The sequence below is a fragment of the Symphalangus syndactylus genome, chromosome 3 (assembly GCF_028878055.3).
Source record: "Symphalangus syndactylus isolate Jambi chromosome 3, NHGRI_mSymSyn1-v2.1_pri, whole genome shotgun sequence".
Classification (NCBI taxonomy): domain Eukaryota; kingdom Metazoa; phylum Chordata; class Mammalia; order Primates; family Hylobatidae; genus Symphalangus; species Symphalangus syndactylus.
In genome coordinates, this window is record NC_072425.2 from 11,187,122 (window position 1) to 11,202,553 (window position 15,432).

Below are 15,432 nucleotides of genomic sequence, written 5' to 3' on the forward strand. Positions count from 1 at the left end.
GATGCCCTGGGCATCTCTTGGTATCCCCCTGCCCCTTGTGATGATAACTGGACAAAGACAGCAGCCTCAGGTTGAGAAGGTCATGGAGACCAGGGTCACCTCACCAGGTAGCACCTGGCCCCGCTGAGGTGCTAGCCCAGGCTAAGCGGAAATAGAGCGTGTCGCAGAAGAAGGAAACCGTGTCAGTTGCAGCCCCTACACCAGCTGCAATTCACCCCACTAAACTTCCTCCTGTAAGGCTCCCCGAGAAAGAAACCAACGCAATTCTAGAGAGGCTGTTCCCTGCCAAGGCAGACTCGTGCAAAGCGCATGGGTCCAAGCCGTGCTGGGGGGCGGGGGGACCACAGACCCCACCCTTCGGTGGACTGCCGGGGGTGGGCGCGCAACAGTTCACAGCTGTGCCCCGCCCCAGGAATTTCCCTCAGCCAGAGGGAGCTGTCTCTCCCCAGGTCATGCCCCCCACAAGGGGCAACTACACCTGGCAGTACGCGATGCCCCCCTGCCCCAACTTGAGATAATGTGACCCCCAGGGGACTGGCCGAAGCCCGTTGAAACTGCATCACAGCTCAGCTGTCCCCTCTGTCTAGTCCCGTGCCCTCCTGCCCATATCAGTCTTCCCGAGACCGCTCCAGACACTGCCCCCCAAGCCCTCTTGCATGCGAACCCCTACCTCAGAGTCTATTTTCTGGGGACCCTGACCTACAAAACAGCCCCTGCAGCCAGGAGGCGAAGCCAGGTGGTCAGTCCACCTCCAGACACAGCTCCAGGCTGGGCCAGGTAAGCACAGACACAGAGATGCGTGACCCCCATTTGATTCTGGGGTCACCAGGAAAGCTCTTCAGCCAAAAAGCAGTGTGGGGAGACAGACAAGCACCCCCAGTTAGAGACCCCTCCAGCACAGCAGCTAAACAAAGAACAGGCTCTGGCACCAGGCAGGCCTGGGTTCAAAGCCCAGTCGTGCCACTCACAATTCCATGACTGCAAGTCACCCGCTCTGTGCCCACATTTCGTGACCTGCAACGTGAGGCAATGAAACCCACTACAGCGAGATCTGGAAACCAAAACAGCCCAGGTCGGGGGGTGGCTCCATCCCTGCTGTATTCCCTCGGCCTCTAGGAAAGCCAGCAGGCCTTGACAGGCACCACAACTGCCCATCTTGATGTCAGCTGACTTCGGTGACATGACAAGTCCCTTACATATTTTCGGTGCTGAGGCACCAAGCCACCAGGGGCTCCATTTCCAGATGCTAGCCATAGGAGAACTCATGGCGAGCTGGACATAACAGGCCCACGCTCTCTCCTGCCCACTGCTCGGGCCCTGAGCCCCACCCCAGAACCCCTGAGTGTCCTGGGGAGGCCATGTCAGGGGAGGGGCAGGGGCCACGGGAACTACCTTGGGCCTGGCACTAAGGACTCAGCACCATAGTGCCCCGGGGTGGTGGAGCATGAAGCTAGGTAGGGGCATAAATCCCTCCACCGTGGGGTAGGGAGGGGTCTAGCCTTGACCTTAATGCCCCGAGCTCCCTGTGGACTTCCCAAAGGGCAGGAAATGGGCCAGCACGGAACCCCCGCTGGTCCACCAGGGAAGCTAGCCACAGTGAATGGATGGAGGAATGAATGATTTCAAGAAGTGGGTGAGAGAGTGGGTGGTTGAGTGAGAAGTGAATGGGTAAATGAATTAACGAACTGATGAGTGAATGGGAGACTATGAATGAACCAAAATCCGAGTGAGTGAATGAATGGGGGAGGGAGTTAATGAAAGAACAAGTGAATGAGTAACAGTGATTGAACGTGAAGCCCCAACCCACATAGAGTGGTGAGGGTGCCGGGTGCACACGCACAGTGGCCCTGGGGGTGTCACGGGCTGGAAGACCCCGCCTGTGGCCGGATTCTGGGGAAGCAGTGCCCGGGGCCCCTGGAGCCCCCAAGGCCTGTGGCACACGTACCATGACATTCAGGCCCTGGTTGGTGGGCCCCTGTGCCACGATGTACTCGATTCCAGTCTCATAGACATCCATGGGCCGCCGGTACTTGACCACCGTGCCTGCGATGTTGAAGTTCTTGGGGCTGTCCACCTTGTAGTTGCCGTTGAAGAAGTAGTAGCCAGCTTCGTCTGCAAGAGCTGGAAGGGCAAAGCCACCGGTCACAAAAGGCCAAACTGGCTGGGGGAGGAGCCAGTGTCACCAGCTCAGGGAACCACCACCAGCCCTGTCCTCCAGAACCCTGGCTGAAATGCCCTCGAGACAGGAAACTCCCATCACGGGGAGTCTGGCCAGTGAATGTGGAGGAGGCGCAAACGCACGTTCCTCTCAGCCTAAAATCAGCAATGAAGGACTTGTCTAGACATAGAACACGGCTGGCTGGGGACCCATTTGGTCCTGTTCTTGCGGCTGCCTGTGAAGAAGCTGAGGGGCTGCAAGGTAATGAGGTCGCACCACAACCAAGGGACCCGGTCAGGGGCAGGAGAGTCTGTGGCCTGTGGAAGGCACACACGAGGCAGCAGGGGTCCTGGGTGCCCCTCCCGTCATCCACACAGAGTGACGCTGCAGCCCTGGCCTGGCCGGCATGGGGGTGCTGACCACCAGGCCCTTCCTGGGGATCGCGCTGAGCTGGCCAGCTCCAACCTCTCCATGGAAGCAGAGACTTCCTGCTGCCCTTGCAGGCAGGGCCATACTGACCCGTCTTCACCCAGTCAACCCGTGCACCCAGGCCTGGCCAAGGTGCTCAATCAGGTCAGGACGGCCTGGTGCAATCTCAGTCGCCCTCTTCCTGGGGCCGGGGGGGTGGGCACTCCCAGCGCCTGACTCCAGCCTGATGGAAGCTTAGGATGGAAACAAATGGCCCACGAAGCCCTGCAGCCCCAACTCCCCACCACCCCTGCAGACTGGAACAACCGCCCAGAGCTGGTGGGGTCTCAGGGAGAACTGATCCTCTCTGGGGCCACGGAGAGTGAGAAGAGGTAGGGGGCCTCCAGGGCTGGGGACGCAGGGAGGAGGCCGACTCGGCGCTTGGGACACTCTGTCTTCCAAAGGGTGTCCTTAAAGCCAGTTCCAGGAACTGGCCAGCGGGAGAAGAAGAGTTCGGCTTCCAAATTCCTGATGCAGTATGAACAGAGGAGCCGGGGCAATTAATTTATTATCAGACAGATGCAACAAGCAGGACACGTCTGCTTGAAAAACCCCCTTAACGTAGAAAAGTCAGAAGATAACGCAAATTAGGGTCCAAGTTCTGCGAGGGGGAGTGCGCTGGGGCCTGGTTGTCTCGGCCCCGTTTCCAGGTATATGTGCAGGGTTAAATCTGAGGCTCCCATCCAAAACCTGTTTCCTGACAGTAATGACCTTCCTTCCTGCGGCTTTCCCAGTGCTCCGAGGCCACCCTTGGTATTTCTATGCATCTGTTTCAAGAGCGAGAGCTTTGCAGCCAGCTCAGAGAACGTGGAGTTTCCTGACCTCTCCACTCTCCCAGCAAGCAAGCGACAAAGCAACTGGCCTGGCGAGAGGCCCGGCTCCCCGCTCGGGCCAGGGAGCAGCCCCCAGGGTGCTGGGTGGTGGAGCCAGCATCTGCAGCACAGACCTGCTGGGGCGGGGACACTCAGACCCCAGGGCACATATGGAGGGCTGGCCCTTAGGCTCTGGAGAGGGGACAGGAGAACCCAAGGTGGGTCCCAGCCTGAAGACCTTCAGCAAAGCCTCCTCTTCCAGCACCCCCTTAGGAGACGGGCTTCACCCCACCAGTTCTGGCTCTCAGGAGGAGTAGGAGGCAGTGGGGGGACTAAGCCCGGGTAGTGTCAGTTTTGGGGCTGCACCTGTGTCCAAGAACAGCGTCCCCATACCCCAGCCTGCCCTGTGAAAGGCAGGGCCAAGCACAGAGCAGCTCACAGGTGTCAGCACCTGCCCACTGTGGCCCAAGGGGTGCAGACATGGCACATTGCTTGGCCAATACTCCAGCTTCCCAGAGGGCTCTTCCAAAATCTGCCACCAAGGCTCACTACACTCAAAATCTGCCACCAAGATGGGGCCTCACCAACCTGTCCATCATGGAAACAACTCCAGAATCCTCAGGTTAGAGGACTCCCCTCCCACAGCCCAGCCTCCCAGTGGAGACTGACTAACGGCAAGAACATCAGCATGAGGCCCCCAGACCTGAGTCAGAATCCTACCTCTGCACCGACTTCCTCTCAGTGCTACCTTGACCTTGTCACCTCCTGAGACTCACTCCTCGAACCCCACAGGGATCTCATCTGCAGCAGCCCCCAGCTTCTGCCTGTGCCAGGCTCTTGAGTGACAGGGAGCTCACCACCCAACATCACCACCTTCCCATTGTCCAGCAGCTCTGAGTTCAAGGTCCTTCCACGCACAGGGGTAAAGCTGGTCCCCTATGAGCACCCCAGCCACACCCACACAGCTGGCTCAAGTTCTGGCTCCTGCAGCCATGCCCACAGCACTGGTCCATCCCTGTCCTGGAGGAAGGGGTCCAGGGTCAAGTGCCCCTTCTCCGCCATGCACAACACCCCACAACCAGAAGCTCAGTGAGGCAGCTGCCAAACACTGTGTACCGACCTAGCACGTCAGCGGACTTCTTCCTCTCTACAATCTGGATGTCTCGGGCACCAGCCGGGATGTGGGTCACCAGAGAGTAACCTGGAGGCAAATGGATGACAGTGAGCCCCTCTTGATTGGAAAGGCAGCCTTGGATGGCGCTCGCCCACTCCACAGCTATTGGAGGGTGAGTGGTGGCTGTCTAAGGGCTGGCCCACCCCCCACACCCACTTGTGTAGCTCAGCTCAGCCCCATCCTATTGCAGAGGCTGACCCACCAAGCTGGGCACCTGCCCAGGCTCATCCCTTCCTACCAAGGCCATAGGAGGGCTCATCCGTGCTTGTCCCAGCCCCTCCCGAGGGACAGTGAGGGCCACAGGGACATGGAGCACACTGGGAGTTCAGTCCAGCTCTGCCACGTGTCACCCAGGAGACCCTGGGCAGCCGATAGAGCCCCAGCTCCCTGCGTGCATTGTCACTGCCATTTTAAAATCCTGTCTTGTCACAACAACACGTTGACTTTCAAGGCTTGCTGTACTCAAAGACGTGGGTGAGAAAGGACAAGGAGAGCTGCAAATAGAATCTCCAACTAAGCCTACGCCCTTCCTAAGCGCCAGGCCCCAGGCTGAGATCCAGATCAGGCAATATCAGCCAGCTCAGAGCCTGTCTTCAAGGCCCCCAGGCCCGTGCGGAGGCAGCCATGCAGTCCTCCCAGCTAGAAAGAAACTAAGGTTCTGGAGGGGAGGTGCTCAGAGAAGGAGAGGCGTTGCTGGCAGGTGGCTGAGGGAGGAGCCTGGGGAGAAGGAGAGATTTTAATATGCCCTGGGACAGGAAAGAAGGGGCTCTCCAGGTCCGAGGTTTCCTGGGGCTTGATGCTTGTTTCACCAGATCCCTCCCGGAGCAGAGGATTCCGCATGCGTCTGCCTGCCGGGGTGAGTGTCTCCTGCAGGCCAGCACCTGCCTGCCATCCTTCCCCCAACACCATCACACCTACAGGTCCCTGGAGATCCCAACCTGTCCCTCACGGACAGCGCTGCTCTGGAAAATGTTAAACAGTAGGCTCTTTGGAGACATGGGGAAACATGTCTCCGAAGTCACAGTCATGAGCTGTGACTTGTAGCATTGGCCAATTTCCGTGGTGTAAACACCCCTGCTGTGGCCAATTTCAGGCCACTGTAACTGGGCAGCTTAACTTCAAAATGCATTTTAAAACTTTTTTTCCCCTTCTTTGGGTTTCAAGATATAAGCTTGAAGCAAGCGACTGAAGCTGTTTGTTTACACTACCAACCTGATGTCACTGGGCGTGGCATTGGGAAGAGAGGCTGCAGCACACCTGTATATGGTGTTTTTGCCACACAGATAAAATAGTTATACACTTTGGGAGGCTGAGGTGGGCGGATCACCTGAGGTCAGGAGTTCGAGACCAGCCTGGCCAACATGGTAAAACACTGTCTCTACTAAAAATGCAAAAAAAAAATTAGCCGGGCATGGTGGTGGGAGCCTGTAATCCCCGTTACTTGGGAGGCTGAGGCAGGAGAATCACTGGAACCCAGAAGGTGGAGGTTGCAGAAAGCCAAGATCGCATCATTGCACCCCAGCCTGGGCAACAAGAACAAAACTCCATCTCAAAAAAAAAAAAAATAGTTATAGACATCAAAGGATTAGAAAATGGTGACTTTGTTTTAAATATAATGTATTTAAATATAGACTGTTATACTTTAATTTTCAAATTAGCAAGCAGCTCACAAGATTCTTGAGCACTTAATACCCCAGCCCATCCCACAGCCCCCAGCGTGGTTACCAAGCACAGCTCGTCTGGAGAAGGACTGTGGCTCAGCTGGGAGGATCACAGGCCAGGAGCAGGCTGCCTGGGTTCAGGCCCGGTTCTGCCTCTTGTGGCTGTGTGACCTTGGATGAGTTATTTAGCCTCTCTTTGCCTGTTTCCGTATATTTCAGCAACAGTAATAGCCAGCCTTGTAGAGCTGTTGCCAGGCGTGAATGAGTTACCTTGTGAGTATGCAGAAGAATGAGGGGCATTGTTTGCATGTCAGCCCCTGGGCCCCAGGCTGAGTTCCAAGAGGACATGAGCCCTATCTCTCAGGCCTCACTGTGTGCACAGTGCCTGGTACACACTAGGTGCCCTACAAGACACATGCTGCCCCAATGCCCACTCTCCCTCTGCATGCCCTGGGTCCAGCAGAAGGCCGTGTGAGCAGGTTTGTGGGAGGAAGGGAGGAAAATTAGACACCTTAGCACCTCCTATAGCGAGGCCTCCAAAGAAACGGCCTCTGCCCACCTCCCCCTGCTGGACATCCAGCCGGCATTATTCACGCCCCTGCCTGGCGGCTCTGCCCCAACTCTGTCCCTTGTCAGTTCGGCATGCCCATCCCTAGGTCCCATGTCCAAGCCCCACCCTCTCCAGTGCCCTCTCACTGGCACCTCCTGGAGGCGACACTCACGCCACAGTTAGCCCTCAGTGGCAGGCGGAGGTCACTCCCTCGACCTTCAAGACACGGCCGGGTCCTCTGTGGCCATAACAGGCCTGGTTCTAGTCCAGACTCGACTGGCCTCATTGGGACCTTGATAGATTATTCCCACCCTGGGCCTTGGTTTCCCCATCTGCTAAGTGGGTCTGAAGCTGCCCTGCCTTCCCTGGTCTGGAGGTTCCATTCCTCAAGCATTTCTTCAGAACCAAAAGTGTGTTCAATCTAATGCCAAGCATTGCAAGTGACATCCCTCCAAAAGTAGAAAGTGCCATCCCATGCACAGACGCCCACCCCCGATGAGGGCTGGGACAGAGCAGGACACAAACATCAGGCCAAATGCCCACAGCTTAGGAAGGGGACAGGTGCTGCCCAAGGGAGGGAGGGCTCCTGGGCTGGGTCAGCCTGGAGCTGACAGGGAGCCTCTGAAACTCAGGCCCCAGAATCCAGCGTGCCAGAGTCAAATCTCATATCCGTGGAGAGAACGGGTCTCGGGCCTTAGTTTCTCCCTTTTTAAAGTGTGGCGTTAGCCGGGTATAGTGGCTCATGCCTATAACCCCAACACTTTGAGAGACGGAGGCAGGTGGATCGCTTGAGGTCAGGCATGCGAAACCAGACTGGCCAACATAGTGAAACCCCGTCTCCACTAAAAATAGAAAAATTAGCCAGGCGTGGTGGCACATGCCTGCAGTCCCAGCTACTCGGGAGGCTGAGGAACAAGAATCACTCGAACCTGGGAGGCAGAGGTTGCAGTGAGCCCAGATCAAGCCACTGCACTCCAGCCTGGGCAACAGAGCAAGACTCTGTCTCAAAAAAAAAAAAAAAAAAAAAAAGTGCGGTGTTAACACCTCCCTGCAGGCTGCCTCAAAGGGCAAATGTGACCCCCAAGCCAAGTGTCCACTGGTACCCAGTAGGTCCTCAACAAAGGGTTGCCCATTCTTGCAAGCCAAGGGAGGCCTACAATCACCGGACCAGCTCGCCTGGGCTGGGATGCAGAATCAGGTGCCCCTAGAGGGGAAGAACTTGCCCAGTGGTACCCAGGAGGCTGCAGACCGGAGCACACTCAAGACCCCTGATTCCCAGACTCTGCTGTGCTTGGACTCCAGGGCGCGCTGTGGCCTTACCAAGGTGGGCATTCCCCTTGCGATAGTTGCCCGTCACGTGGGTGCAGCTGCTACCGTCCCCCTGGCAGACGCCACATTTGTCCAGTGTGTGGGTGGAGAAAAGCACCCCGTCACAGCCGATGGGCTGCAGGAACAGAGAGGGAGAGGGCTGCTGGGAGGGCGCTGTGGCCGGGCCCCGGGGCCGCCACTGCCTCCCACAGGCGGGCGGGCAGTCAGCACAGTGAGACCGGAGGTACTTTTGCTACAACGTTTAACAACCTCACATTTTCCAGACACGCAAACCCCTCGCAGGTCAGTGAGCTTGCAGGATGTGCCGTCGCGGGCGGGAACCATAAGCTGCCGCTGGCCGTCCACGGTAGTGCAGTGCAGGTCACACGGTTTGCTGGAGATGTGGACATAGTCATCTGGTGGAGGGAGACAAAGACAGAAGGCCTCAGCGGGGCAGGAAATGCCAGATTCAGGGGACTTCCCTTTCCCTCCCTCTGAGACAGCTCCCATTGCATAGATGGGGAAACTCAGGCCTAGAGAATAGAAGGGACCTGTCCAGGTCTCACTGGCAGAAATTGATGGGTCGTCTGGCTCAGCCCACGCCCATGAGTTCCGGCTTCTACCTCCTTGTGAGTGGGGAGCAGCGCCTGAGACCCATACTGGGGTTCCCCCTCTGCAGGAGGTCAGAGCCAACTCGACACCCCTGTGCTGCTGGCCCTGGGCACCCCAGCCCTGGCCCTTGCGGGTGAGCACGAGAAGGATGAAGCATTTACGCTGTTGCCTGAACTATTTGCTTTCCATGGGACCATGTGGGCAGGCTCCATTTGGGGTCGTCTAGGCTGGTTCCTGTCCGTGCCCAGGAGCCAGTAAATGAGAGTCACCATTGCCCTCAGAGGTCAGGCCTGCAGGGAACTCAGCCCTGTAATCTGTCCTGCATTGATGTCATGGGTCATGGGGGAGGGGACAGACCCCTGGGCCAGGGCTCAGGAGACCCAGGTTCATTCCTGGCTCTTCGTCTGACCACCTCCATTTCCCCACCTGCCCACCCGTCGAGTTTGGTCCCATGTGCCGGAAGGGCTACCCCCAAAGCTCAGTCAGCTCCCTGCAAGGTGGGTCCCCAGGGCGGCAGGTACCCGGGTACAGAGGCTTCCACTGGTGCGTCCGCCCGTTGTACACGTGGGAGTTGAAGGAGACGCACTGCTCCTCGCGGAAGCTCCTCCCGTCCGGCGGACACTCCTGGGAAGCGAAGGGACAGGGAGGCTCCAGGAGGAACTCAGCCCGACAAAGACATTTTTGTCCAGGCTAAGCAGGAAGTGGCTGCAGCCGGGACAGCCATGCGGGGGCCACGGCCCATGGGGTGGCCTCTGGGGCTCCTGCGCGCTCCCACGCACTCTCGGGAGGGAGCAAGGACACAGGGAAGGGCAGCTCCGTCCCCCACGCCAGCCCTCCGCCTACTCTAGACACAACCCTCCCATTCCCCACCACGCCTTCTCCCAGCCTTGCGGTGGAGGGGACATGACCCTACTACCCTACTACGGCGGGCAAGGGTGCTCCCCTCGCCCCGTCCTCAGCAGGCCCTGACTGTGTGCCTACAGTGCCGGAACAGGGCCTGGCACACGGTCCATGGCCATGCACACCGCATGAATCAGGAAGATCGTGGTCCTGACTCCATTAAGAAGAACCCGGCGTGCAGACAAGAGACTCGTCCTTGGAGGGTACCCAGCTTAGTCATGCCGGGGCCAGAGCTCAAACCTGGGTCCCTCTCATGCTGGAGTTCATAAATGTCCCTCCCCCAACCCTGGCTGCACTGCCCTAGGAGGGCAGCTGACCAGGTGACACCAACACAGAAGCTGTGGCCGCCTGCCTCCCTCCAGCCCCTCACTCCCTGCACGTGCACACATGCCCCCTGAGACACACAGACACAGAGACCCCCAGCTGCTCTGCCTTCCCTGCCCAGGCAAGCCACACGAGCCAGCCTGGAAGGCCCAGATCCCAGCTCAGCGTGCCCCAGCCTCACGCCCGGCGGTCCTTGGAAAGGTGTTCAGGTTCCAACTGCCCAGGGCCCCACTGACAGCTGCCTGGCCAGAGTCAGAACCTCCTCTCCAGCCTCAGCTACCCAAGGAAGCCGATGGGGGCTGGAGCAGAAGGGCTCCGAGGGCAGCCCAGGGAACTGTTTTATGGGGTGGGGGGTACTGTTTCATGGGACGGGGAAGCCTGGCAACTGCTGGGTCTCTGTGAGCACCAGGTGCACGAATGTTGTGAGTAAAGTGGAGCTGCGCCCAGAGACCCCAAACCTTGAGGCTGCACTTGAAGTTCCAGAAGCAGAGTGAGGCCGCCCGTCCCGGCATTGCTGAGCACATGTGGGCACAGGGACAGTGGTCTGGACAGTGGATGGCTCCGTCCTAGCCCAGGGCCCCCCGCAGCCTTCTCTTCAACGCTGCTCTTGGGCTCTCCTTGAAGAGCAGGCCCAGAACAGAATGCCCAGAATGCCCAGGAGCCACCTGGAAAACCCCCTGAAAACCGCATGATGACAGGGAGAGCAGGCCATGGTGCCCCTGCCCGGGCCGGGCCTCACCTGCACTCTGCAGAGCTGGTACCGCTTGGACGTGCCCGTGCAGGTCCTGTTCCCGGGGCCCGGGACGGACTTCCTCCTGGCAGAAAGATGCAGGCTCGGAGTGAGGGCTGCAGAGGAGTTTCAGGAATGTCGCCTGGGCTGGCCCCATGGCCACTGGGGTCCAGAATCTCCCCTGATTCCCATGACCCAGAGGGCTCCTTCCTCCCTACTCAACTCCCACCCCGTACACACACAGAGATTTGATTCACTTCTACAACAGCAGCACATAGCACAGGGGCTCAGTACACAGAACTGAAACAACCACATGGGTTGCGTGCCAGGCCTGTGCCCAGGTGCACACACACGTGTGTTCTCAGAAGCATGAGGTGGGACCAGCACGCTCTCCATGCCATGGATGAGAAAACTGATGCTCAGAGAGGTTAAGTGACTTGCCCAAGGTCACACAGTGAGGGAGTAGCACAGGCCAGATAGGAGCCAGGTCCATCTGGCAGCGGAGGCTTTCCTGCCAGTCCTCTGCTTCTCCTGGGGCTCCCTGGCATTCTCTAAAGACCCTCACTCAGGTCTTCAGAAGAGAAGGCAGGCTGGTTCTCCGCCTCCAGGACAGACCTCTAGAAATGGCTCCTGCCCTCTCATGAAAGGGCTTCCCTGGTGCCCTGAAGAATAAGGGACCCCAGGGCACCAGTGCCAGGGCCCATCCATAGCCGCGTCCAGCAGAGGCTGATGGGGGGACTCAGCCTGTGCTGCCCCCAACCCGAGAGCCCTCCCAGCGGGAGAAGCTACTAGGCTGAAGAGCCAACCGCCCTCTCCTGCCCGCTACCCTGCCTTCATGCCAGCCCCTCAGGGCCACATGCCCAACCTTGCACCTTTCCTGCCCACTGCCCCCCACTCATGCCAGCCCCTCGGGGCCACATTCCCGACCTCGCACCTCTCCTGCCCGCGCCCCGCCCTCATGTCAGCCCCTCAGGGCCATGTGCCCAACCTCGCACCTCTGCTGCAGGCAGTGCCGCTCCTGGGATGTCACCCCACCCCCGCAACTGCGGGAACACGCCGTCCACTTGGTCCACTCCCCCCACCAGAAGGCCGTGGCATCGGTGCCCCCCTCCAGGCTATTGGATGTTGGGCTGTTGTCCTGGGTGAGAGGGACCCCCAGATGGTAGAGGGCTTGAGTGCCCAGCAGGACCAGCCTGCCCCCACCCCATGCCCGAGGGTATCACCGTCAGTGGGACCAAAAGACACAGCCCCCTGGCTAGGCCCCCTTGCAGGGTTACTCGGCAGCTTGGATTCAGATCTCCTGGGTGGTGTTGGGGGGAACTCCCAAGGAACCGTGGGCCACGGGTCCTCCTTGACCTTAAGGTCCAGGATGGCCTGGGGGCTTGGCAAGCTCCTGGGGCGGCATCTAACTGTCTTCACTTTCCCTGGAGCGGCCCAGGGCCCACCTGCGTTCTGCAGGACACAGCCTACCCTGGCCATGCTGGGGCCTTCACTTGGAAGGGAAGCACTCAGCCCCCTCAGCCCTCTCCTGCCAAGTCGCCAGGGGCTCCACAGTAGCCAGGGCCCCAGTTCAGAGGCTGATCTGACTGTGGCTCTGGGAAGAAGTTTCTAGGAGCCAAGATGGGTTCTGGGACCTGGGGCACGTGCCCACACAGCTCCCTCCAAGCCAGTCCATCTGAGAGTGATCATAGCACCTGGGTAGGGGACTGGCATGGGCCCTCAGACCACAACACCCCACTCACCGTGGACCCGGTTGACACTGTGTCCCCAGCCACAACTGCCAGAGCCAGCAGGAACCAGGCCCAGCAGGAATATTGCCATCTGCCATCCATCCTAGGAAGCAAGGCCACTGTCACCACCAGGCCAGCTCCGCTCCTCTTCTAGATGACCAGGGTACGCTTTGGGAAGAGCCCTCGGGGCCCAGCCAGTGCCCAGGCCTCAAGGTTATCTGGGACTAGTTGGTCGTGGTTGCCTGGCAGACCCTGTTGGGAAGGATGAACCCCCCGCCCCAGTCTAGGCTTAGCAAGAAGGAGCTTGGTGAATGATTAGTAATGCCTGCTGCAGGCAAGACACCCAGCGGTGGTGTGCGTGCTAAGCCTGTGCCACCCTTGATCCAAGGGCATGCAGGGAAGCATGCCATGCTTTGCCTCCAAGTCCTCGAGCCCCCTAGAGAAGGGCTGTGGAGACAGCCAGCCTCGGCTGAGGGGGCTGGGGACCCAGGTGCGGGGACAGGCTGTGGTTCGAAGGGATGGGCCTGGGCTCAGTCCGGCGCCTTGGCAGGAGCACCTTGGGATTTTGACTGGCTCAGCTCTTGCTGGCCTCATAGGAGAATGGCCTCTGCCACTGGCTGCTGAGGGTCAGTGCATGGGGATGGGCTTGGCCAGGTCCCAGGGGAACGTGCAGCCTCGCCCTAGACGAGCAGCTCCACAGTCAGCATCCAGCAACAGCCAGCACTCAGGTGAGGCAGAACCCAGGTACCTATGCCGCCTCCCGATCCCCGGAGAGGATGGAATTGGGGAAGGGGCAGGGCAGGAGGAGGCGCAGTTTGTGCCAGCATGTCAGCAGTCCAGGGCCACATGGCTGACTTCCTCCCAACAGACAGCACCCTGGGCTCAAAACACCTGCCAGGGGTCAGAGCAAGCCCACTGGAAGGGACTGTCCAGCCTCTGGACCCTCAGCCCTCCCCACCCCCGCCTCAGCGCCGACCCTGCCCTGTGGAAGGGAAGAACAGAGATCCGCCATGACCCCTGTCCAGGCCTTGCTCAGGTGCTGAGTGTCACTTGCCAGCAAGTTAGAGAAGGGATTTCAGAAACCACGCAGCCTGCACTCATAACCTGGAGCCCAGAGAGGGGAGCCAACCTGCTCAAAGCCACACAGAAAGGTAGCACACTAGCAACCTCAGGAGCTCGACCCCCATGCCTGGCCAATTCCAGGGGAAAAAGGCATGGAGGTCACCCCTCACCCCTGCCAGCCCAGAGGCCAACTCCGGCTCTGCCCCTCCCTCCTCAGCAGCCTCCATCCAACTTGAAGAGCTTCCTTGCAGGCCCAGCACCTGCAGATTTTCAGGGGCTACTCCAAGGAACACCACTGCAGCCCGGACGAAGCAGCAGTGCACCCTGGAGTGGGGAGGCTGACTCCTTGACCTCCCCTGCCCCCGCCGCCTGCCCCCCACCTCCCTCCCCTGCAGACCTCCATCTGCACTCCCAGCCTCACACCCACAGGAGCCCCCTCCACTGTGCCATTGGCTAACGGGTGCCCCAGCCTCTGCCTGCCCGCTGAAGACAGGTGCCAGCCGGCCTCACACTTGCTTTTCATTAAGGCTTCCAGACACCACTGGCTTCTGGCCAGGCCTCGCTCACGGGGATCCATCCCTCCCTGGGGTCCAAAAGCAGCGGCTGGCGGCAGCAGAGAGGTCTGCCGTGCACACAGAGCTCCGGGCGCACAAGGCTAGTTGCTGAGAGGCCACCCTGCCCCGTGCTCTGCGGCCCGACCCCTCCCCACGAGCCTCCCCACGTTATGTAACGGCTCCAGAGGGCGCGGGGTGCTCCTACCCCCAGCCCCACTCTGAGCAGTGGGCTGGCCTGGTGGACGCTGCAACGTGAGGGGGACGGGGACGAGGTGGCCTACCTGGCTTCGGGTCAGCAGGTTGTCCTCCCAGAGAAAGGGGCGAGCGCTGCGGAGGGCAGATGGCGCCAGGTGCGCTGTGCGTGCGGGGGCGGCGTGAGTGCAGAGGCTGCGGCCCGGCCTCCCTCTCCCCTTCCCCTCCTCCCCCGCGCCGCCTCCCTCTCCCACTTCAAAGAGCATCCAAGAGAGGGGGTTCCCGGGAGGGGCGCAGCCCAGTGGCGGCTCTGCGCCGGCGGCCGCCTTTATAGCTGTCAGGCAGACGGGGAGGAACACTCACACTTCCCACCAGGCCGCTCCCCCGCCCGCGCCGGCCGGCCTGGCGCACACTTTAACCCGCTCTGCGCCTCTGGAGCCCGGCCAGGCCGGCCCAGCTGCCTGTTGGCTGCTGCCGGCGGCGGCGGCCCAGGAGCAGCGAGCAGGGAGGCCTTCTTCCCGGGTCCAGAACTGGGGGCCACATGTCGGGTGTCCAGACGGAGCAGCCGCTGGCCTGAGGTTACCGGGGAGGCTGGCGGTGGCAAAGCTCCAGCCCCGCCCGTCCGACTTCTGCCTCCAGAGCGGGCCCTGTCCCTGGGGCTCCTGAGAATGGGGTCTGGGATGTATGAGGTGTCCCGTCTGATGGCTCCGTTGTACGGAGGGAAAGGCTGAACTTCCGGGACGACCGTGCCCCGGGTCACGAGCCTCAGAAAGCTCCCGAGATGCAGGGGCCTAAGCAGGTGGAGGGACCGAGGGAGACCCAGCGAGAATGAACCAAGGGCTCCAGGGAGGAGACAGATGTGCCCATGGCCTGCTGACCAGATGGCTAAAGCAGCCAGGGCCAGGACAGAGAGGCCCAGGGATTCTGCAGATGTCCAGCACCAACTTGGCAGGCCCTGGCAGGCCAGGCCTGGCGCTCAAGCCTCTGTTCCCGCTGAGTCAGGGCACAGAGGGGAGCGAGAGTGGGTGGAGCAGCAGAGCCCCCCTGGGAAACCCCCGGCAGGCCCCAGACTTTGTGAGGCTTTCCTAAAGCAAGGCTGGGCACCTAGCCTCTGCACACCAGCTTCCCCAGAGCCCATCCCCTGCAAGCAGGCACCTCCAAAAAGGGGAGGAGGAGGAAGCTGGGGCACCATTCCAT

At 60.1% G+C, this 15,432-nt stretch overlaps 1 protein-coding gene across 6 annotated transcripts in view; it reads right to left on the reverse strand.

Moving 5' to 3' along the window:
- The window catches only part of ADAMTSL2 (ADAMTS like 2), a 39,655-nt gene extending 24,523 nt beyond the window's left edge, over positions 1–15,132 (reverse strand). The window contains exons 1-9 of one of the 6 annotated variants that reach the window (XM_055270468.2): positions 14,325–14,426; positions 12,440–12,679; positions 11,693–11,835; positions 10,707–10,782; positions 9,265–9,367; positions 8,402–8,547; positions 8,144–8,267; positions 4,559–4,639; positions 1,946–2,121 (exon numbers count right to left, since the gene is read on the reverse strand). In XM_055270468.2, coding sequence (XP_055126443.1) covers positions 1,946–2,121; positions 4,559–4,639; positions 8,144–8,267; positions 8,402–8,547; positions 9,265–9,367; positions 10,707–10,782; positions 11,693–11,835; positions 12,440–12,529 — 939 coding nt within the window. In that variant the 5' untranslated portion in view covers positions 12,530–12,679; positions 14,325–14,426. Of the gene's footprint in view, positions 1–1,945; positions 2,122–4,558; positions 4,640–8,143; positions 8,268–8,401; positions 8,548–9,264; positions 10,679–10,706; positions 10,783–11,692; positions 11,836–12,439; positions 12,680–14,324 lie in introns of those variants that run through there. The other 5 variants (XM_055270467.2, XR_008656455.2, XM_055270465.2 and 2 more) reach the window with 5 other exon arrangements.
- Between the last annotated feature and the right edge of the window lie 300 nt (positions 15,133–15,432).